At 40.3% G+C, this 25414-nt stretch overlaps 1 protein-coding gene and 1 non-coding gene across 2 annotated transcripts in view; one reads left to right on the top strand and one right to left on the bottom strand.

The window, feature by feature from the left end:
- The window catches only part of DOK6 (docking protein 6), a 471351-nt gene that overhangs the window by 168012 nt on the left and 277925 nt on the right, over positions 1–25414 (bottom strand). The window contains exon 5 of the mRNA XM_056131510.1: positions 12382–12571. Coding sequence (XP_055987485.1) covers positions 12382–12571 — 190 coding nt within the window. The remainder of the gene's footprint in view (positions 1–12381; positions 12572–25414) is intronic.
- LOC130039662 (U6atac minor spliceosomal RNA) lies at positions 22745–22867 on the top strand. The gene has a single exon (XR_008794942.1). It is a non-coding gene; the product is annotated as a U6atac minor spliceosomal RNA (small nuclear RNA).

The following is a 25414-nucleotide window of genomic DNA, read 5'->3' as shown; positions in this document are numbered from 1 at the left end:
GTGCATAGAGACAGGCTATGTGGAGTGGGGTGCAGGGAGGTGGTGGGGTGTAGGGAGGTGTTGGGAGTGAAGCTGGGGACATTGGCGGTGAGAAATGTGCCCTGGTAAGGGGATGGGTGTTGAAACATGACTGAAACTCAATCAAGAACAACTTCGTAACTGTATATCTCATGGTCATTCAATAAAATATACTTGTATATATATAACACAAAACCAAAATGGGACTGTCTCATATTAGAAAGCTTTTGGATGAGTTGTATTTTTTTTGATATTTCTGAATTTTTAATTTATAAAATATTCTGGAGATAAGGTGTTCATCTGCTGTGCTATCTTTCCAGTCATACAGATATCTTCTAGATCCATCAAATTCAATAAGTATATTATTCTCAAGATCATGTTTCAAAACCAGGTTTCCATATAGAATTTCCATACAGAATTTCTCGGCAGTGATTTCCTCTCTTAGTTCACAATGAAAAAACCTTTAAGTCCTCCCCTTCTTCAACTTACCATATTCAAATGACCAGCAATTCTGGCTAATTTTCTCCTTTTAGTACATAAAACGCAGACTCTTGTTCACTGCAACACTACAGCCCTTTAGTGGCTGGTGGCAATTATATTTTATTAATAGTATTTATAAGGAGAGTAGTATGAAAGTGTTTCTCTCAGTTCACTTTCTTTCCATTACCTAACCTTTAGGCTACTGAATGGAACTGTTATGGTTAATTCTATAAAGGAACAGTCTAGAAAATGTGGATTTTGTTCTCTCCAAATTCCAGGACACTACCTTTGATCTTTGTTAAAAGATGAGTTTTTTGCTAGAGAAGATTATTTCCTTGCTATATTATATATTAATAACTTTATAATGAAAAGTTATATTATGTGCTAATGCCACAGCTTGAAATGACAAAGTCAAAATACTTGGTTCTCTAGTATCATAATCACATTACTTCTTCCTCTGACTCAGAGCTGCCGAATCTTCTCAACCAGCAGAACTAGAGCTCACCAAAAAAGAAAATAACATCTTGAAGACTTTTTCTGGAAACAAGATTTACATTTTTGAGTTTCTAAATATCTGACCAGAGCTGGAGTTTATAAGTTTGGTGATAAAAAGGGGGAAGCTTTACTGGTGTATATGTGTTCAAACTATATTTTTTGTAGTAGAAAATGAAAGGAATTTTAGGACAAAATCAAGAAATTTTTATAAACTAGCCCATTTATGTTTTGTATTTGCAAATACACTTATTAATTTTTGACTTTTTGGATCACAGCTGGAGATGCTCGGGGTTATCCCTGGCCCTGCACTCAGGAATTACTCCTGGTGGTGCTTGGGGAACCAGGTAGGATATTGGGGATTGAACCTGGGTCTGCCACATGCAAGGCAAATGCCCTCCCCACTGTACTATCACTCTGACTCCTACAAATACCCTTATTTATTAAAAGTTATTCTGGATATAGCTTTGCCAAATATGTGACTTTCAAATATTTTCTCTATTTGTGTCTGGATTTTCATAAAGTGACTCGTGAAAAGCCACATTGTTAATTCTCACACTCAGATTTATCATGTGTCAGGGTTGTTTTTTTTTCTTTTGATCATCCTTTGGTATCACGCTCATTTTTTGGGGTGGGGGTCACACCCAACAATGCACAAGGGTTACTCCTGGCTCATGCACTCAGGAATTACTCCTGCGGTGCTAGGGGGACCATATGGGATGCTGGGAATTGAACCTTGGGTCTTCTGCATGCAAGGCAAACACCCTACCTGCGGTGCTATCACTCCAGCCCCCCTCTTATCTTTCCTTTTAACTCTTGCTTATACATTAGAGAAGGAAGAGGTTTCCAGAAAGGTTTCTGCAGTTTGTGAATGAAAAGGGTTCAGGGATAAATGGAGTCTCCATATGAAATAGCTGCAGCTTTTGCCCCAAACAACTTCTCTCCACATGCACAAAGCTGGCATCTCCATTGAGTCACTTGGGACCGGAACTAAGGTCAGCTGTGTTCCTCTGGCTTCAGAAAAGCTGACTAATTTGGACTCAGGCATCCAGGTGACTTTCAGCTCAGAGCAGAGGCCTGCAGCTGGAGAAGAAATTCTTGTCTTTTCTCTCTCTGTTGCCCTGTTCCCAACAGAGCAGTACTGTCCTCCTGTTGTTCATCGATTTGCTCAAGTGGGCTCTAGTAACATCTCCATTGTGAGACTTATTGGCATATCAAATACGCCTCTAGGAGCTTACCAGGCTCTGCAGTGCGGGAGGGTTACTCTCAATAGCTTGCCAGATTCTCCAAGAGGGACGGAGGAATCGAACCCAGGTCAACTGCTTGCAAGGCCAACGTCCTACCTGCTGTGCTATCGCTCCAGCCATCCCCCCCCCCCCCCCCCCCCCCCGCCCAAAGTAAACTGTCTAAATGTGGAAGTTTTCAATGAACAAGGTGTTTCTGTCTGAAAAACTCAGCCTTTTGGCCTCAGGGTAATGGCAAAGTCATCCCTCTTAGTGAAAGAATATCTCTGCCCACAGCTTTCTCCTTGAACCCCAGGTCAAAGGTCCACTTCCTGTTTGTTTCAGAAATCACTGCCATGTAAATATTCCACAGGCAGGCTATTACATTGAGTTTGCCTTTGCTATCTGGTGCTGTTTGATTGTTTAGCTGAGAAAGGCCCAAGAAGGGGTTCTCCTGCTCCCCACAACATGCTCATAACCCCCCACAACAGTGCAACAGCATTACCTAATTGTCCGTCCCTAAGAACTGGTTTACAACATTTAAGCTGTGTTTGATCCTTAAAAAAAAATCTCTTCTCCAGACTTCTAAATAGAAGCAATATCATCAGAGACAAGGTGTTTGTTGGTCTTTTGACATTAAAATATTGTGCTGAATAGGGAAATTATGTTTTAAACAAAAAAATTCATAAAAAAAATTAGGGTCTGACTTAAATTTTCTGGTGCAGGATTCTGAACTTCTCCTGATTTTTGCTTACAATATTTATGAGGTGATATGAAGTGAAAATGCCACATCAGCAGTTGAAAAAGTAGTTTTGTCTCTCACGAGATAAAATTGCACATTATCAAGAAGATACTGACTTCCTCCGACTGTCTGGATAGCTTTAAATTTTTTGTGGATAGAAAATAAGCTGGTGAGGCAAATAGGTTGTTTTTGCCTGTTAAGATGCAAACAAACAACTGTGATGGTGACAGAGCAATTGCTCTCTGCTGACATGGGGCTGTGAATTCATCTCCCAGCCCAAGTCTCTCTGGGGGAGAAGCCCCCAGAAAGCTTCTGGCATCATCCTCAGTTGGGTGTACTCACTCTGAGGCATCTGGATGAAGAGCAGGAAGATTTCCTAGGTATGTAGAATCATCTAGACGCACTGCTGTTGCTTATTTTTGTATTTTAGCAGTACAGTAGAGTTTTTCTCTAAGCATTTTTTAAAGTATGCAAGTAGAGGAAACTATGATTAATAATCAGAGTTCTTGATATCTCTACTTTAGTTACTTTCTAGAGGATACATATAGCCATATAAATAAGTATCTGTGTGCTAGCCTCTGATATACCTCATGTAGGAAATGTATATCTTGAGCTCCGTAATATTGGCTAGGCCAGCAATGCCCTTTAAATTGTCCCTTTCTTATCACCCTCATCCCCATCCAACTTCTCTGCATCAAGTTTGAATTTACTTTCTGTCCTTGGCGCCCGTCAACAAGAGGGACAATGTCTGGAATTATAAACAGATGCATATTGGCCCATATCCAGTTACGTAAGGGCAAAGGAGACCCACAATTTGGAGAAGGAAATAATTACCCATGAATAGTACACATAAAGATATAAAGATGCCCTTTAATCATAAAGTAGAGCAAGAGAGAGAGAGAGAGACAGACAGACAGACAGACAGAGAGGAATATGAAAAGTCCTCTCTTAAACTAGAAACATTGAAATCACATTCTAATGCTTATGGCCATGAGGTCACACCTGCTCCATGCGCCATGAGAGGGAGTATGGAGTGATATTACTTTCCTTGAAAGCAATTCTCTATAGTATAAAGAATCTTGAAAACATGCATCCCCTTTCACGCAGTAATTCTTTAAGATATTCTGCTATGAAAATCATCAGAGATCTGCACATTTTTCAACAGATGGTCAATGTGTCTTTCTTTCTAACGGTTCATTTAGAAAACACTTTAATGTTAAATTAATGATCATATGCTCAGATACCACACAGTCCTTAGACTCTTGATTTAAAAGGGTTTAGAAACGGGTTCTAAACATACTACTAAGAAAAAAAAATAGGATCAGCATCTTCATATTAATTCTAAATGTTTATTGGAAAAACGTGTACTAAACTAAAGCAGTTTATCTAAAGATGGAGAAATTAGGAGTGATCTTAAGCTGTTCTTTCCAACTTAGCATTCAAATGCTCGTGTTGACTTTTAATCACGTAATGTGGTATAAATAAATCTCAATACTGAGAGAAAAATAGAGATTCACTATGTAAGAAGCCCTTCTAGGTTAAAAAGAACCAGTTTTCCAACCTACCCAGCCCACCTGGGAATAAAAGCCTTACAGGGAAGAAAAGTTCCAGGTTTCCATCCAGAGAGTGTGTGAGGTTTTCCCTTTTGTCCATTTGTCCAGAGACTGTTAATTGTACAAAGGTTCAAATGCTCATAACTAACCTTTCAAACAGCATACAATATAAAATAAGAATAAAACAAGAAATTCCCTTCTACTAACCCCATATTTCCTTCACATTAAAAACATCGGGGTATAGAATATAATACCAAAATAAATATTAGGGTAGAGGTCATTTTCACCATCCCAGCAAAGTTCCTCCTTGGCCCTATGCAGGAGGTCTCACCCTGTCCCAAACACTACTTCCAGTGAACTACAGATCTGCTCATTGTCATTGTCAATTAGTTTTGGCCTTGGCTGAATTTTCTACAAATGGACCCATAGAGATCGCTTTGAATAACGTGTCAGCGATTCATCCATGGCAAGTGTTATTGGTCGGTAGTCCTAAGATTATTTTCTCATAGCTATGTAACAATTTGTCTCTCCACTCATGTATTGAGGTGATGTAGGCAGGCAGGCAGATAGGGAAGGCCCCCTCCCGAGGTGATGCAGTACATTTTCGAGGAAATAATAGCTCTGAAGTTGCAAAGGCCAACCTAGCAGAAAACAGGAAATAAGGCCTTGATAAGATCCTCACCTGGAGCCAGCAACCACCCATGAGATTGTACCCCTCCCCATGAAGGAAATTCTTCTAATACCTTCGGACCTCTCCCTTAATCTGATTAACTTTAGTGATTCAGCCCAGAGGAGACTTCAGAATATTCCAGACCAAGACATCCAGAGAAGATACTCTATAAAGGCCACCTTGAAAAAAAGGAGGAGCTCGCATATGCTGCCCAAGCCCATGTGCTGCCTGCGCCCAACGGCCGAGCATATGTGATGCCTGAGCACATGTGTTGCTTGCATCTCTGCTCTTGAGATGTGGACTTTCATGCTTTTATGTCTAATGCTGGGGTGTGTTATAGGGGCTCTCTCTGCCCTTGGAGAACCCTTGGTTCTCTCTTGAGCATGCCACTCTCCACTCTCCCACTTTCTCCCCCTCCTTCCCTTCACAACCTCCAAATAAAAACTGTGTAATTTCACTGCCTGTCTACTCCTGAAATTCCTTTCTGCGAGGTGAAACAAAAACCTAGTAACACTGGGACGGTCGCGGGTGGCAGAGGATGGGAAGAAAGTGACCCTCTTTCTCCTCCCCACTTCAAATGAGCCACTTGTGGGCCCCACCGATATCAGAGGGTTATCTGAAGAGTTTCCTGTTTCTATGTATTATGGAAAAGATGCTTTGTCTCTCCATGTAAACACATTTATACATTATTTTCGGTGGTTGTTGGGTACATATATAGCACTTAAATTTTCTGTCATATAGGGGTACCTGTAAAAATGCCAAACCATTTTTTGAAATGCTATCACATGTTCCTCTTGCTTATTTACAAAAGTTAAATCCCTATTGTAGTTTTGGTTAGTGTTACAATATTTAACACATGGTTATAATACTCAATACCACTTTTCACATCGCATTCCATTTTCTATTCCCCCCAGCTTGATCCGACTCACGTCCATATGGTTTTCTCAGCATTTTCTTTTATTCCCTTTTTTCCCCGCCCTGTACTTTATTTTCTGATATGGAGGGGGTTGATAAAAGAAGTCTGACTATGGTTTTAATCTATATTTCCTCGCGACTAATTATGGTAAGCTCCACTCTCTTCATATGCAGATGTTGTAATCACCATCTGGCTAGAGTTTGGGATGAGGACTTCCTAAGGCAACTCAGGGTAAGACAGGAGTGAGAGTGTAGAGTCCTCTGAAGGGATTTTTCTCTCTTATCATCTACAAGTAGCACAGCAGTAGGGTGTTTGCCTTGCATGCAGCTGGCGTCTGAGCCTGGTTCGATTCCTCCACCACTCTCGGAGAACCCGGCAAGCTACAGAGTGTATCTGCCATGCACTGCAAAGCCTGGCAATCTACCCGTGACATATTCAATATGCCAAACACAGTAACAACAAGACTCGCGATGGAGACGTTACTGGGCCCAGTCAAGCAAATCGATGATCAACAGAAGGACAGTGCTACAGTGCTATCATCTTCAAGTGTGTTTTCTTTTACAAAATGCTCAATTAATGGACTATCTGTCTTCTATTTCTAGGTGATAAGAATTTGCTAGGATTATAATACATGTACATACATTTTTAAAGACACATGTTATGGTTTGTCCTTCCGTGGTTTGCTTTCTTAGTTTTCTTTGACATATTTTTAAAAAGAAGAAATTAATGGTTAAGACATCTTTGTCTTTTTCATCACTTAATCACTTAATCACTTAACTTCCCGTTAGTCGTCGATTTGCTCGAGCGGGCGCCAGTAACGTCTCCATTTGTCCCTGTCGCGTGCTAGTGTAGCCCAATGGCATCTCTTCGCTCCGGGAACATGGAGGGCCTCAAACCGATCGTTCATGACCTTGACAAAGAAGTCTGACCATCTGGTAGGTGGGCGGCCACGCGGTCTCTTGACATCCCGTGGAATCCAATCAGTAACAGCTCTAGTCCAGCGGTCGTCTTTAAATCTCATTACGTGACCAGCCCATCTGATTTTCGACACCTTGGCAAATGAGGCAGCGTCCCTGATCCTTGATCGTCGACGGATGTCAGAACTCCGGATTCGTTCTCTCATTTGAGTGAAACGTGATATTCCAAGCATAGCTCTTTCTATTCTTCTTTGGGAGACCTGAATGGCGTTCTCATCTTGTTTGCGTAGGGCCCAGGTCTCTGAGGCATATGTTAATGCAGGAAGAACAGTGGAATCAAAGAGATGTGCCCGGAGCCGGAGGTTCTTCCTCCTCTTAGCTATTCCTTCGACGTTCTTGAAGGCGTTCCAAGCCGCTCTCTTCCTCCTGCGCAGCTCGGGTGCCAGGTCATTTCTCATGTTGACCTCTCGACCTAGGTACACATAGCTGTTGCATTCGGAGATGGTCGTTCCATTGAGAGCGAATGGGGCGTCAGGAACAAGGCTGTTTCTCATAAACATTGTCTTCGTAAGATTCAGCTGTAGTCCTACCTTTCCACACTCACGGTCAAAGTCGGCCAGCATTTGTGCCGCTTGGCTGATGTTTGGTGTTATTAAAACAATGTCATCAGCAAAGCGGAGGTGGTGTAGTTGCCGACCATCTATCTTCACTCCCATTCCTTCCCATTCCAGTCGTCGCATGATGTTCTCGAGGGTGGCACTGAAGAGTTTTGGTGAAATGGTATCACCCTGCCGCACCCCTCTCTTGACATCAACGATCACTTCTTTGTAGAATGGTGAGATCCTGGTAGTGAATCCGCAATACAGCTCACGGAGGATCCTGATGTATTGGGCTTGAATGCCCTGATTGGCTAGGGCTTCAATGACCGCTTCCGTCTCAACAGAATCAAAGGCCTTCTTTAAATCAATGAACGTTAAGCAGAGCGGCATCTTGAACTCCCGAGAAACCTCAGTGAGTTTGGTTATCGTGTGGATATGGTCGATGGTGCTGAATCCTTTGCGGAACCCTGCTTGCTCACATGGTTGTCCTTCATCTAGTGTTCTGCCAATCCTATTCAGGATGACTCGAGTGAACAACTTGTAGATGACAGACAATAGGCAGATCGGGCGATAGTTGCCAATGTCATGGATGTCTCCCTTCTTGAACAGTAGTACGGTCCTGCTGGTTTTCCATTGAGATGGAACCTTGCATTCAGACAGGTAGCGAGTGAAGAGCCGAGCCAGTGTATTGATGAGTACTGACGGCAGGTTCTTCAGGTGTTCAGGTCTGACCTTGTCTGGGCCGGGTGCTGTTTGCTTCTTTACTGACGAAATGGCGTGTCGGATTTCGGAAGGGAGAACATTGGGAACGACATACCCATCCTGTGGAATTTGGTATGTTGGCAAGTGGACATGGCTATCGAAGAGATTTGAGTAGAAGTCATGGATAATCTTCTCCATTGCCGTTCTGGAGGATGTGATGGATCCATCAGGACGTCGGAGGGCAGTCATCTTGGTCTTATAGTTGGCGAAGGACAGGCGGGCGTTACGAATACTTTTCCCGGCTTCTGCCGCATCTACCAGTACTTCTGCTCTTCTCTCTTTGAGGTCTTCCTTGATCGCATCTCTGCACTGCTTTGCAAGCTCGGACGTTAGCTTGCGGTTGCCTGAGGCATGCGCCAAACCACGCTGGCGAATTAGCTCAAGAGTTTTCGAAGATAGGCGCTGTGTATTCGATATGCCAAAACCAGTAACTACAACTGGTCTCATTCACCTGTCTTTTTCATAGCTGTAAAATACCTCCTGGAGCTTCAACTATTACAATCGAGTGTCAACCAGAAGGCTTAAGAAAACAACTTTACTTTTTTCATGGTTTTGGAAGATAGAGGTCCAAAGCCAAGGTGTCACTGTGGTGGGATTTTGGGAGGTGTCCCTTCCTGGCTTGCTGATGGACAGACAGGCTTTCTGGAAATCTCTTCTTACAGAGCACTTATCCCTCCCCAAGAGCTCACACTCTCATCACCATTCTTAATCTCTTTTAGCATTCAGAAGGCCCTGAACCCCAAATGCCCAAGGATGGTATGGATAGAGCATATGAACGGGGTGAGACATACCACGCCACCACTTCTATCCTTAGTGGATGTCCTCAGCGTGCATTTTAGCCTTACTGGTACATGTTTATTTTTGACTCTTCACTCTTTTTAGTGCTCATTAGATCTTCCTTATGGCAAAGCTGCACCGTCTTGGCGACTGTAGCTTTACAGCAAGCTGCACAGTGGAAATCCATCAAAAGCGTTATCATCAAAATTCTTTTAGCTATTTTAGGTCCTCTGCAATTCTAAGTACATGTTACAATCAATTTTTGTCTTTTATTTAAGAAAAATGAGGTGAATTCTTTATTGGGATTGCATTGAATCTTTATGCTAATTCCGAGGGGATTTTCATCTAAGCAATATATAGAGTTTTCCAATTTATGAACATGATGTACAGCCCCATTTATTTTGGCCTTCTTTAATTTCTGTCATTCATATTTTGTGATTTAAATGTGGAAGGATAGCACATATTTAGCTAAATCAACCTATATGTATTGCAGTTTTTTGATGACATGATTGAGAGGTACTTACTTTCTTTTCCTTTTATTCATTGCTAGGAGACAAAATATGCATTTTGGGGGGAAGATTTATTATCTATGTTATGAGTTTACTAAATGCACTTTAGTTTCAGTAGCTTTTTGTTATTTATTCCTTTAGATATGTCTTGATATGTTTTAGAACACAGAAAATATCCATTTTCATTTGATTCATATTGACTATCATTGTTTTACAATTTGCTTTCCCACCAGCTTTCATAAAACTGAAGCAAAAACATATTCCATGACTTGCACATGGCAAATTAGAGAGTTCGATGAAGTAGGCACCTACTAACCCATAAAAGCATCAGCTGGTAGAGAGAGCCACTCAGCACTGTCCTTATCTGCACTCCTGAGTCTTGTTTCACTGGTCCATTTGCTGCTGGCCCCAGATTCATGACTCATGACAGTTAGACCAATTTCTATTTCTAGACACTGAGTTCATAATGATGGCTTCAGCATAGGAAATTAAGTGCCTACTTTTTTTTCCTGGGTTTATCTTTACTATGTTTCCGGTGTCTTTGGTAAAAAATATATGGTAAGTGTTCTCTAGGAAGACAATTTTTCATATCTAAGTAGAAGCATCTTTCAGAAACTAGAAAATGACAAATTGTATGATTTCTTAGAGTAGGTAAATAAGATCTTACATGCCCATTATGTGACAATTACTATGTTTCTTGCTGCTTTATAGTCTCTAATTCAGCTTCTCCAAACACAGTAAAAAATACAGATCACTATTCTCCTAATAGTGAAGAGAAGAAAACCAAAAGCCAGAGAGGTAAAACGGCCCAGACTAAATTATTAATAAACTACAGAACTGTGGTCTAAATCTAGTTTTCTAAATCCCAGGGTACATAGGAGTCTAAGTGTGATTTTTTTTAATATACTAAAGGCATTTATTTATTTTTTTAAAGTTATACCTGCAAACAAATAATGACCTTGTAAATCAACAAAATTGAACAAAATTAAAGCAGAAATACCTCCTGGATAATAGACAATATCTATTTTGATCTTAATATTTTTCTTTCCATGCATCTTAAAATGATTAAAAATCATAAAGACCAATTATTACTGACTATTGGATAGACCAAGTTTTACACTGAGTTGTTGGTCACTTTGGTTGACAATGTTCAACTTTAAAATCTGGGATGGCTAAGATATTACCCTAAAAGAGTTTGAGGCACAAAAAAACTGGCAAAAATGACTTGGATACTATAAATTGAGTGGAAATTTTGTGTACGGATATATCAAATATTATAGTCATTTAAATTGCTGCATGACCACCCTGGAAATGAGGGAAGAGCCTAAATAAATTTATCTACATTAAAAAATAATAAAATTCAATTAAAAGGGTGGGGCTGAACTGTCAGCTGAAGAAAAATGAATCATCTCCTTTTCCATAAACATGTACAAACTTTCAACTCAAGTAAAAAAGCATCATCCATTTTAGGTCAATAATCTCTAAACTATAATACCCTTTTTCACAACCATACAATTTAAAAGGTGTGCACATCTAAAAATGTACTTTTTATTTATGAGAATGTTTAGTTCCATATAATTGATCCACATGTGATGTACTCTGTCAGTGATCAGGTAAAGAGAAATTTGGTGAGTTGTAAACACGAAGTAAATATGGCACTGGGGGTCTGTGGAAGATCTGTATGGTAGAAACCAGAATATCACAGCCTTGCAAAAGGGCCTCGACCTTTTAAACTTATTTCAGCTCAGGGGTTTTAAAAAAGATCTTCTTAAAACTTTAAAATACATATGATTTTCCATAGATAGCTATCACTAAAATCTGACTTCCAACGAGCATTTGACAATGTGATAAGAGAGTTATGAATTTAAAGTTGTGCTATCAAGTTAACAGAACCTCAGAATTAATACACTGTGAGATGACAGAACCATTGGGAGATGTGATCATTTAGGTCTTTCTGTGAGAACTGACACAGGAGACATCACGGGTATGGAACCCCAGACCTAAGTCTAATCTTGGCTTGACAATATCCTAGAGGTCACAATGTCAAGATATTTAGTGTTTGAAGTTCATGGCTAAACTGTGTCTGTGAATACTTATTGTGAAATCAGCATTCATTTCTGACATTTCTGGATTCCAATCATATGCTGTGATCAATAAACCAACATTTTTGCCTTGACCTGCTAACTTTAAAATCTAAATTATGCTTTTCATAAATCACTGACTTCCATTTCTTCAGTCATTTTGAATGAACATTGTACTTCATTAATGCTATGAAAATTACATGGTTCAGTAAATATGGAATTAATGATCTCAAACCCAGAAAGTTTTATTTAAACGATTTTATAGAAGACTCTTTGCAAAACTGTTTGCTCATGATAAACTCACAAAATATGCCATCAAGGATATCCTAAGTGTTATGGGTATCCTTCTGCATAAGGATACACTGAAATAAAGTACTGCAATAAAATGGGAACATATATTGTATAATTTAAAACACTTTCAAACCTAGTATGATGCTGAAGTATGAAGTGATTTCGAATAGGGTAACTAAAAATTCATGAAATTAAACGTCACTTGATACACGTTGTCAGCAAGTGCCTGGCATAGTTAGGTGTGTGATGATCACTCCCCCTCACGGGTACCCGGATGCCCTGGGATGCAGGGGCAGGGGCACCCCGTCACAGACCTCCCGCCCTTGCCTTGGCTACAGCCCAAACGCTTACCTTCCAGACTCAAAGGTGAACCACGTAGAGTCCCGCCCGTATCTCCGCAGGGAGCTGAGGGGCCACATGACCAGTTTGACCTTGGCATTGTGAATGTCCCAGAGATAGATATTCTCGTGAGTGATCTGCATGGTGCATTCCCCGTAAATATCCAAATTTGGTGTCGGCATAAGGTACACATTGAATCGTTCTGCAGAGGTAAAGGATGGAGAAAGATCAGCGAAAAGAGGTGGAAGTTTAGATAGGGCCGGGAGACTCCACTTATAGGACCCTCACAAAGGGTTGCAGGACCCCATGGTGACCTTCACATTCACTGACAAGCAGGACCTTGGCTTTGGCCCCCTTTTCTCTCACAAGCCCCCATGTCCCTGTCACATTCCGTATTCTTAATCCTTAATCCCTTCTTTCCCTGATTCTACAACCTCTGGCTGCAAGCATTCTCCATAGTAAGAATGAAGTGCTTTGAAACTCTACTTTGAAACACAGAATCCGAAGCTAACAGGGGTCAGTAGCCCCGGTGGTTTTTACTGCATGCTGCTCTCCACAGTCTTAAGTATCTAGTGCACACACAATTCCTGTGATGGAATGTCTTATTTGTTTGATTTAGGCAAGAACACTTTCATTTCATCTTTGTGGCGGGTAATATTTAATGCATGCTCAGACAGCCTTTCCAAACTCACGGTGCTCACGTCAAATCCATCTACGTCTTCTGCAGGACTCAAGACACTGTTATGGTGAGCAAAATAAAAGTGCTTGGCTTCTGGAATGTCTGTCCTTGGCACTGCGATTACTAGATAATGGTCACAAACCTTCTTTGATAATTTGTTTGTGTGTGTATCTCTGAAATTCCAGCAAAATTCTATAGTCCTTGATATACCATTTAAATGCATTGGATGCATTTTATTACAGAAAAATGTTTTTTTAATAAGTTCCAGGATTTAAAGAACTTGGTCTGACCTATGAAATATCCCACATCCCTAGCACCATTCATTCATTTTTTTTTCATTCATCATCCTGTTATTCATCGATTGCCTCGAGCAGGCCCCAGTAACGTCTCTTTCATCCTAGCCCTGAGATTATATTCAAGGCTCTTTAGGAGAATGAGACCCATCATTGTTACTGGTATTTGGCATATTTGGTATGCCACAGGGAGTTTGCCAGACTCTGCCCTGTGGGCAGGCTACATTCGATAGCCTGCAAGTTTGTCCAAAGTAGGAATGAGATAAAAAGATGTCATAAAAAGATGTCCTGATAAGATGTTGCGTGCCCGCGAATGCGGTTCCCGGAGTTGGATTTTATAGTCTCTGAGTCTTGGCCGCTGATGGGATTACACGGCGCCAGGGGGCCAGGTGGTGGGTGTGACCCCTGCCTACCATGTCCTCATTAATAGTAAGCAATAGATAGTTAACTATATGGTTGAAACACACACACACACACACACACACATGCACATGCATACACACAAACACACACACATGCATAAACCAGGATGTTACAAGAATTGAGAGATTACAAAAAAACAAGCCATGATAACAAAAGTTTAAGAATTGCTGACAGATACATTTTCGAGTTCGAATTCAATTGTGAATAGTGATTTGAAGGCAGTGCTGTTGAATTAATTATGTTGCAAGGCATAATAGTGCAGTGGCAGATGGAAAGGACCGATATGTTTAGAAATTTGTTATCATCCATCATAATGTCATGACCTTAAACCCTGAATACTTGCTGGTAACAGGCTGCAATTGTCTGAAAGAACACCTCCTGTGTATTTTGTAGAGAAAAGATCTGCGGATGCCAATTCAGATTCTAAATGGGTTAAATTTAATTGTATATATAACAGCTTGAAAGTCAGTTTCCACCTGGGAAACATTTATACTCAAATTCTTAGATTATTGACCAGGAGACTAACGTAAATATGGAGTTCACATTTATTTCCTAGAGAAATGACATATAAATTGTATAGCTGAAAAGTGAAGACCATTTTCCCATTATCTACAATATAAGCCTAAAGGTTTGACTATGCATCTATCCACATCACATATATTCCATGAACTTTACAATTTTTGTGTGTAGGCAAGTATCAACATTCAGTATTAAATATATCACCCACATTCCCAGCACAATTCTCACTCCAGCGGGATTACACGTAGCGAATCGAAGGAGCATGATCTCATATAAAAGGATAAATGAAACTCAGTTCAACAGGGTGAGTCAGGAAGAAAGATAATGCTGAAACTGAAATCTTTCCTTTTCCTTTTTCTTTTGGGTCAAGATCTTTTTGCTAAAGTTCAGCTTCTATATTCAAAACTAATCATATGTTAGTGGCGTCTATCGTGCACAGGGAAACTTCTGCCATTATAAAAGTAGAAAACAAAACCTCCTCCCAAATGATTTCCTTCCCCTCAATTCTGAGACTGAGGTTAGCAACCAATCATTGTCTAAATGCCATGAAATAGGATATATCCTTCCAAAATAACCAAATACCTGGGCATCATTAATGAATCGCACTGTGCCTACGGCTGCATGGTCTTTGATATTCACATCTGCTGTCTGATATTTGGGAAAAACAGAATGTGTAAATCATAATGCTAACATTGACTGCCCTTCAAATGGATGGTGCACAAAACATTGCTCAAACCTGCAGAGTATTACAGGGCATCCAGAAGAACCACTCTATTTTACTAAAACGTTTCTATGCTCAAATGTTAGCAGGAAAAAAAAATCCTAGCATTAACAAATGGGGAAGGGTACAATGATCCCAGTGAACGTGGGAGAAAGCTGGCAAAAAAATGAATAACTTAATTTAATAAGTCTCATAATAGAGAATTCGAGAAATCATTGAGACTGGGAGATCCTTCAGGGGTTTGGATGTATCACCCACCCAGGTTCAATCCCCAGCACTTTATGATTTTTATGACCCCGCAAATTATAGGGGTAGCACTGGAGTTTTCCCCAAAATGCAGTATGGTTGTTGGTTGTTGGCACCACAGGTCCTGATACTGAACCACCAACTGCCTGGCTGAGTATTACTGGGAGTGGGCTCTGGGCTCCTCAGATGACAAACTGGGATCCCCAAGTTCGATGGAGAAAACTATTTTTCCTTTTTGGGCCACACCTGGTGATGCACAGGGGTTACTCCTGGCTCTGCACTCAGGAATTATCCCTGACGGTGCTCAGGGAACCATAAGGGATGCTGGGAATTGAACCCGGGTTGGGTTGGTCATGTGCAAGGTAAACACCCTGCTTTCTGTACTATTACTCCAATCCCAAGGAGAAAACTACTGAGGGAGGCACATTTACACAGATATAAAAGCACAGTGGGAAATCCGGCATCACAAGGCCCAAGGGGGGGGCGACATCCTGGGGTCCTTGCAAATGCTGGCCCATTTGGCTGAAATTGCTGGAAGAATTGCCTCCACATCCCGCCCCCTGGCACTTCCCAAGAAAAAGTGATGCATAAAGATGGCATTCTTTGCATAGTCAGCACCAGGAAATAGGACACAGGAAGTATTTGACCAGATGTTCTTTACTGTCTCTATATCCCCAGTCCCGGCATACTTGGTTATCAAGCAAGGCAACTTAACCCCTTCTTATCATGTTACTTCGTGAATCTTACAACAAGAATAATCCCAAGACCTTTTATTGTTCTATTTTAAATATTCAAACTCTATCATCCCCTATTGGCTAATTTTAATTAAAAAGCAGGGCTGGATAGAGGGCTGTGTAAATATGACAGTGGGTAGGACGCTTATCTTACATGTGCTCAACCCAGGTTCGATCCCTAGCTCCCATATACTTTTCTGAGACCCACTAAGAATGCTTCCTGAGTCCAGAGCCAGGAGTTAACACTTGAGCATCAAGAGTTGTGCCCACCTTTACCCCGCAAAAAGTGTAGGGCTGGAGAGATAACTCAGGGATTAAGGCGTTTACCATGGAACCTGCTGACCCAAGCTTGAGTCCTTGGCACCACATACAGTTCCTTAAGCATCACAGGGGCCCATCTGAGCCCAGAGCCAGGGAATAGCCCCTAGGCCCTACCAAGAGTAGCCTACCCTAACCCTCAACGAGTAGATTAATTTTGGCTTAGAGGTGACTCCAAGGGCATAGTGACTCCATAGTGTTTGCTTTGTATACAGAAGGCATGGGTTCAGTCCCACAAGCCTGGTCCTCTGAGTCCATCAGGAGCTAATCCAAACACTGTGGAACTATGAAATGTGGGCATGTGCTACCCATCCCCACCGCCCCACCCCATCAACAGCAAGTTGATTAACTTTATCCTGCAGAACACTAGTCACATAAAGAAGAGGGCGACACATTATGTTACTTGGTACATTAACAAATTATACTTCTGTGAATTCTATCTTACTTGTATTTGCTAAGAACAAAATTCTTTTCTGTGTTTAGTGACGTAAAATATATTGCTTTATCAACATTTTTTATGGTTCCATCCAAAAGGCCAAGATGACAAAGTTAAAACTTGTTCCACTGAAATCAGTTTTAAAAACATTATCGTGGGCTGGACAGAGGACTTTAATCTTACCTTAGCCGGCTGATGGCTGATTCGGCAAGAGTTTTTATACCTACTACCTATAATCTTTAAGCTCTCCCAAAACGCTGAAGAAATGTTAAAATCCTTCCTAACACCTCCCACAAAGCCAATATGAGTCTAATTCCAAGAGCAGAGATATTGCTACACTGAATCCAACAACATATCAAAAAGATCATACACCGTGACTGGGTTTGGGATTCATTCCAGGGACATCAGTGGAGAGTCTAAGCCACTTGGTGGTCACTGTTCCCCTGAACTCTAAAGGGTATCACTGTTGTAATCATGTTACCTGAACAGCATCAACAATAAAACATCAAAAATTTGAAATCTCGGGCTGAAGCAATAGCACAGCGGGTAGGGCGTTTGCCTTGCATGCAGCCAACCCGGGTTCAATTCTCAGCATCCCATATGGTCCCCTGAGCACTGCCAGAGTTGATTTCTGAGTGAAGGAGAAACCTCTGTGCATCGCTGGGTGTGACCCAAAAAGCAAAACAAAACAAAACAAAACAAAACAAAAAAAAAACTTTGAAATCTCTTATGTCACTGGAACAGAAGAAGGCACAGAGGATTAGAAAGAAAGAAGGTGCGTGACATTTTAAAGATGCTTAACAACAAAAATAAAAGCACTATTAAGGAGCCCTAAAGAATTAAAAAAACAACTTGTTTTCTAAATAATAATAATAATAATATATTGAAAACATAAACTCAAATTAATTTATTAATTTGAGGTCTTCGTAGAATATTGCTGAATGTGCAACAAAAGTTCGAGACTTTTATGTAAAAATATGTATTGAAATGTTTTCACAAATGTGAAATAGAATATAGAATTTTAGAGTTAAAAAAAAAGTACCACAGCATAGTGCCTAGGAAATTGTATGCTGATAAAATTTTGGTTTCTCCATGGCTGATTTATGGAAAGACACTGATGCAAAACTATATATTAATTTTGTTGGGTTAACCTTGGTCTACCGTTTTACAGGTTACAGTATGGAGCACTATTATTTGACATTCATATCCATCATCTCTATGATCACCACCTAAAACCAGTTTCCATCTGTTGTCCTACAACTGACGTCTATAACCTCTTTCTGCTACCTTCCCACTCCCTTCCCCACTGGTCATCACTGACCTGTTATGTGAGAGCACTTATTCAAGAGCCACCATGGGTTAAATGGGGATTTTTATTTAAAGAAACCTACGTATTTTTTTGTAATCTCTAGCAAGGTGACAATGTCACTTTCCACAGAAATATTCATGAAAATCCTAAAATTTGTATGAACCCTGAGTGATCCTGAGTAACCAAATAAATCCTCAGGAAATGAAGGAAAATGGAGCCACCAACCAACTTCAAGCGATATTACACAGCTGTAGTAATCAGAGAAATACAGTGCTAGCATGGAAATACAGAACTCAGGTTGTCCTCGAAATTCTCTTCCACGCTTGTCTGGAACCAGTCTGGGCAGGATGTGGTCCCACCAGCCTCCTGGATTGGGGAATCATCATCCCAATGGAGTGAACAAGCCAACTCTATGGGAAGGTCTCGTTCCGTTTTCCATTCATCGTGCTGGAGACAAGACCATGCCTCACCTTTCTTCTCTTTCCTCTGAAATATCTTCCAAGAATTCTCTTCGACCTGCTCTTAAGATTTCCAGGTGATTTATTTCCCTCATTAGCGACCACTCTGGGAGAGTAGGACATTTTGGAGACAGCAAGAAAATCCTACTTTGTATTCCATGTTGAACAACTGTCATCAATTCAAAACCCAACATTTAACAATGATTATAAATTAATGAACAGTCTACCAAATGCCATTAGGCAAAGACTAAGTGCCATAATCAACAATTAATAAACACATCTCTAAGGATCTGGTATTTGAAAAAATGAAAACAAATTTGGGAATGTGGAACTTAATACTGAGTATTCACATTACCGTGGAGTCTAGGTGAGTGCTATTATTTTATACATGTTTTTCAACAGTTTTATTAAGTTCTAATAAGGAATAAAATATAAATGGATGTTACCCAAATTCAATATGCCAAACACAGTAACAACAAGTCTCAAAATGAAAACGTTACTGGGCCTGCTCAAGCAAATCAATGAACAACGGGAGGACAGTGTGTGGACAGACAGTGTGTGTGTTTGTGTGTGTGTGTTACCCAAAAAGTGAGATATTTTAAGATCATTCTGAATTTTAAATTATATCTAATTTCCATATAGAGGGATATTGCAGTGGACAGACTTCAGTTTTAGCAGTGTTAGAAACAGCCGTTCGGAGAAAGAAGATATATTTACACGTACAGATACATCCTGTTATCTGTAAATGCAGTTAAACCAGCAACGAGCTCAAGCATCATTTATGCCTGTCAAAAAGTGTGGAACTCTTTGGAAACTGTGATTCCCTTTCTACCACAATACTGAAATTTGTCAAAATTAATTTTATTACTATAGGGCAATAGCAATAAATCCAATTGCCAGCAACCATCTGCTCAGTGGTCACCGTAAATTGGAGCCCTTGCATTTCTTGAATCAATTGGTAGCACTTTAAAAATACAAATCACAAGATAGATAATGTAATTCCCCATCAATTTTTCTCTCTGCCTTTCTCCTGCTCCATCTCTTTCTTTGTAAAAATGACTTGACAAGATTTAATCTATGGTTCCAAGTAAGTCATATTAATTGTAGTAAATACAGAAAAAACGTTTAAAAATAACTTCAACTGATATATGTTTTTAGAGTTTCTTTAAAGTAGGTAATATAACTTAATGCAGATACATATTCATACATTTTATTTTACACTTAGGTCAAGTATTGAGCCCGGTTGTATTTACTAGAGTATACAAATTTCACGTGCTATTAAATACTGCATGGGGATAAGATTTGTTTAAACTTTTTTAATAGAGAAAATAATGGTTTATAACATTGCAAAAATTTTACGTTTTTCAGACATACAGCTTTTACCTTAACGTCTGTTCATATTACCTATGATCATAACAAAAGTATAGTTTTCATCCATTATTTTACAACCTACTCCCCTTTGACCTTTTGCTCATCTCTCTGTATAATTTAATTGACAGTATTTCCGGAATAGTAAGTGTTTTCTTTGTTTCTTTATCTTCCACATGAATAACGTTAAATGTTGTTGGTTCCCTGTTTTAGCATAATCCCTCAAAGCTGATCCATGTTACTGCCAATGACAATGTAATTTTTAATTTTTAAAAACTTTTAAAATTTGTTTTCAATTTTTATATATTTTATTTTCATAAAAGTAGTTCATAATCGTTCATTACAGGTAATATTCAAACACCAATCCCACCACAGAGCACCTTCCCTCCACAATAAAAGGAAAATGTGTGAAGGTTGTTGTATTTCATTCTGGAGCCATTTAAGCTCGAAAATAAGAGAATACAAGCAAGAATGTTAAAAACTGTGCTATTTTTGGTAAGAGTATGAGGTTGTGGGGGAAATTCTGTGGTGCTCTCTTCCAGGAGCTTGAGTTTATAGTCTCTGGATCTTGGCCGTTGATGAGGTTACATGGTGCCGAGGGCAGTTTGTGGGTGTGACTGCAAAGCTACTGAAAAACTAGGGAGCTGAGGGGAGGAGGCCCAACCCCGATCCAAGCAGGCTTGAGACAATGTAATTTTTTATAGCTGAGTAGTATTCTACTGTACATATAGAACATAAACTTTTTACACATTCATCCACTGATGGACATTTAAGTTGCTTACCAGTTGGGCTGGAGTGATAGCCCAGGGGGTAGGGCGTTGCCTTGCACACAGCTGGCCCGGGTTTGATTCCTCCATCCCTCTCTGAGAGCCTGGCAAGCTACTGAGAGTATACCACCCGCACGGCAGAGCTGGCAAGCTCCCCGTGGCATATTCGATATGCCAAAAACAGTAACAACAACTCTCACAGTGGAGACATTACTGGTGCCTGCTAGAGCAAATCGATGAAGAATGGGAGGACAGCGCTACAAGGCTACCTAGTTGGGTTAAGTGTGAAGCATGCTGCTATGAAATGTTCTTCATGTTGTCCGAAGGTGCCTTAAGCTGTTTTTGTGTCTAAAAATTTTTTTCAGGGCTGGAGCGATAGCACAGTGGGTAGGGCATCTGCCTTGCACGCAGCCAACATGGCCAACACAGGTTCGATTCCCAGCACCCCATATGGTTCCCCGAGCACCGCCAGGAGCAATTCCTGAGTGCATGAGCCAGGAGTAACCCCTGAGCATCGCCGGGTGTGACCCAAAAAGCAAAAAAAAAAAATTCTTTTTCACTTTGCTGCTCTATACGAGGGTTTCTCTTGATTTTTCCTCCCATTCCCACTCACTTCTCTGGTCCTTATCAGGGGCTTCATTCGGTGTAGCCACTGGCCCCTCTGCTGTATCTTGCAGTCCCACCTCTGCATTGTTCAGCTCTATAGTATCTGTTTGGATTTTCTTTTTAAATACATTTTGGATACAGTGGTTTTCAACAATTGATTGTGAGCCACTGATGGTCCACAGAAATTTCTACCAGTTAGCCAAAAAAGTTTTCGTAACCACTACAAAGAGCCAGTCACACCACTGTGTTACGTGGAAATAACTGGTTTACAGACCAGCAGGGAATGACTACCTGGCATCCACTCACCCCTGCAGTGGATCTCTTTGCTTTAGACCACACTTCCCTAGAGTTTGGTGAGCATCTTTGTGACCCTGTGGACACTTCACCAGGAAGTCTGCTTATCTCTGTTTCTTTACGGACCATTTCTGGGGTCTATCCATTGTGCTTGGGACACATCCTTAGTCTCCCCATTTCTCTTGATCAACTGTGTTCGCTTCTATAGTATCAACCCTGTTACTTTTTTTTTTAAGTTTTCAACAAAAATTAGTTTTTATTGTGGTGTCTGGTCCTATCTCTTGTCAGTATTATTCCTGAGTAAGGGATCTATTATTTGCTGGGGAATCAAAATGGTTCCTTAGATTTCATTTTGTAATTACCATCACCAATCTGTATTTGTAAGTATGTGTGCAAATGTTACAAAGGGAAGTACTTCCTGGGTGCCATTTACATACTTTGCATATTGGCATTTCACACTAAAACATCACACTAAAACATCACTCAGTTGTATTTTTGTTCTCATATACTATGTAGAGTTTTCTAGGAATTAAAAATTCTAGCTGTAGCACAGCGGTAGGGCGTTTGCCTTGCATGCAGCCAACATGGCCGACCCGAGTTCGATTCCTCCGCCCCTCTCGGAGAGCCTGGCAAGCTACCGAGAGTATCTCGCCCGCACGGCAGAGCCTGGCAAGCTCCCCGTGAGGTATTCGATATGCCAAACACAGTAACAACAAAGTCTCCAATGGAGACGTTACTGGGCCTACTCGAGCAAATCGATGATCAACGGGAGGGCCTTTACCTTTACCTTTAAATTCATTTTTAGGATTTTCCCTTTATTCCTGTCATATTACCTGACAGCATATAAGATTACATAAGATTAGTCTTTCATTAAATGCTCTATGAAATTCTATATGGGAAGTTGTATAATGGCAATCTTGGTTTCTTTAATAGCTGTAGAGAGCTTTAGGTTTTTCTATTTCTCTTGAGTATTGGACAACTTGAATTTTTATTAAATGGTAGAAATTAGATTATTTTATCCTGCCATTAAAAAAGCTGTTCTTTAACAAAAATAAATTTATTTCCCAGTTTTCAGTAAAGTTAACAGTGTGTTCCTATTTTAAAATTATTTTCTGATTATTAATAATTTCCATTTTTATCATTTGGATATTTCTATTCAGTGAACTTTAAAAATTTAAAATTTATATTTTAAAATTCATTTACAGTGTTGTATGAAAGGAGAGAAGGTTAGCACTCCCCTTGACAAGGATGGAAGAGGCTTCGGCCTACAACACGCATTCGGTTAAGGCACTGCCACCTACTTTGTGGCATCTAACCAACGTTTTTGCACAAAAGTTTGTAAATCTACAACTGTACCTCATGGTGTTTCAGTAACAAAAATTAAAAAATAATGTAAATGATGGAGAATGGGCACTGGTGGAGGGATGGGTACTGGATCATTGTGTAACTGAAACCCAAGCACAGAAATTTGTAAGTCTACAACTGTACCTCATGGTGTTTCACTAATAAAAATTTTTAAAAAATGCAGGACAAGAGAGAACAGGAAACAACAATTCAGTAATGCAAGTAGAAGAATCCCAAGTAGGTAGGAAACTGTCTGCATAAACCTGGTGTCAAAGGCATCTAAGACACATAAGATGAAAAGGTAAAGGTGGACTTTGTTAATTTACTCATGTTTTATTTTCTTGTCCCGCTTGCCCTCCAGGAGATAGAAAGCTTTATAGATTCTGAAACATAGTCAAGTTGAGGGTAGTTGCCTATATTCCTAATATGATCATTTTACTCATTTCTTTTTTTAACTATTTGATTGGGCTGAAGCGATAGCACAGTGGGTAGGGCGTTTGCCTTGCATGCAGCCAAGATGGCCAACCCGAGTTCAATTCCTCCGCCCCTCTTGGAGAGCCTGGCAAGCTACCGAGAGTATCTTGCCTGCAGGGCAAAGACTGGCAAGCTACCCATGACATATTCAATATGCCAAACACAGTAACAAGTCTCACAATGTAACTGGGCCCGCTCGAGTAAATCAATGAACAATGGGAGGACAGTGACAGTGACAGTGACTATTTGATTGAGGTTCTGAAGTTTACAATACTGTTAATGAATGTTTCCCATGTACAGAATTCCAACATCATACCCATCCTAATATGATTCTAAAGAAGGTTCAAAGTCACAAATAAAAGAACAATAATTGACTTGGAAATTTTACTTTAATTCTAATATTTATGATTCAAATAAAAAATAAAAATAAATAAAAAAATTCATTTACAAAGCCTGTAATCAGATATACGATTTTGATTTTTCTTTTGTGATAGATGGTCAATGACATTTTACTTACACTCCCCACACTGTTGTTACTGTTACTGTGTCTGGCATATCAAATACATCACGGGGAGCTTGCCAGGCTCTGCCGTGCGGGCGAGATACTCTCGGTAGCTTGCCGGGCTCTCCGAGAGGGGCGGAGGAATCGAACTCGGGTCGGCCATGTTGGCTGCGTGCAAGGCGAACGCCCTACCGCTGTGCTATCGCTCCAGCCCTAAAGTGTTTGACCTGGCATTGGTGGGATTCGAACCCACACCCCCGAAGAGACTGGAGTCTTAATCCAGCGCCTTAGACCACTCGGCCCCACACTGTTATCATTCATTATGTTATTGTTTCAGTTCTAGAAATGATATTGTTACTATTCTGATCGAGATATGTGCTCAAACATTTCCAAAATATGTTAGACTCATGAAAGGCTGATAATGAATCATTTAGAATATCCATCTTTATAAAGTTGGCAAAACCCTCCATGACATTGAAGCTAATGGTATCTTCAAAGATGCCACGCCACTGGCCGAGCAAGTGAAAACAGAGATAGATAAATGGGACTATCTTAAACTAAGAAGCTTCTGCACCTCCAAAGAAACAGTGACCAAAATACAAAGACAGTCTACAGAATGGGAAAGGATATTCACCGAATACACATCTGACAAGGGGTTGATATCCAGGATATACAGAATACTGGTTAAACTCCACAAGAAGAAAACATCCAACCCCATCCAAAAATGGGGCAATGAAATGAACAGAAACTTTCTCAAAGAAGAAATCCGAATGGCAAAAAAGCACATGAGAAAATGCTCTACATCATTAATCATCCAGGAGATGCAGATCAAAACCACAATGAGATACCATCTCACACCTCAGAGACTGGCCCACATTCAAAAGAACAAAAGCAACCGATGCTGGCGTGGATGTGGCGAGAAAGGGACCCTCCTTCACTGTTGGTGGGAATGTCCACTGGTTCAGCCCTTCTGGAAAACAGTATGGACGATTCTCAAAAAATTAGAAATTGAGCTCCCATTTGACCCAGCAATACCACTCCTGGGAATATATCCCAGAGAGGCAAAAATGTATAGTCGAAGTGACATCTGCACTTGTTTGTTCATTGCAGCACTCTTTACAATAGCCAGAAACTGGAAGAAACCTGAATGCCCAAGAACAGATGACTGGTTAAAGAAACTTTGGTACATCTACACAATGGAGTACTATGTAGCTGTTAGAAAAGATGAAGTCATGAAATTTACATACAACTGGTACAATATGGAAAGTATCATGCTAAGCGAAATGAGTCAGAAAGAGAGGGACAGACATAGAAAGATTGCATTCATCTGGGGGATATAAAGTAACAAAATATGAGATTAATACCCAAGAATAGCTGAGATCAGCACCAGGAGGATTACTCCATAACTTAGAGGCCAGCCAGGTATCCTAGAGGAAAGGGCAGTTCAGATAGAGAAGGGAGCACCAAATAAAGGATGTTTGGAGGATCCTCCCAGGAGGGGAGATGCATGTCGAAAGTAGACTATGGACTGAACATGTTTGCCACTCAATGCCT

This window comes from Sorex fumeus, unplaced genomic scaffold (assembly GCF_029834395.1).
Source record: "Sorex fumeus unplaced genomic scaffold, SorFum_2.1 ptg000092l, whole genome shotgun sequence".
Taxonomy (NCBI): Eukaryota; Metazoa; Chordata; class Mammalia; order Eulipotyphla; family Soricidae; genus Sorex; species Sorex fumeus.
Note: the sequence above shows the minus strand (reverse complement) of the source record. Positions and strands in the feature narration are given on the sequence as shown.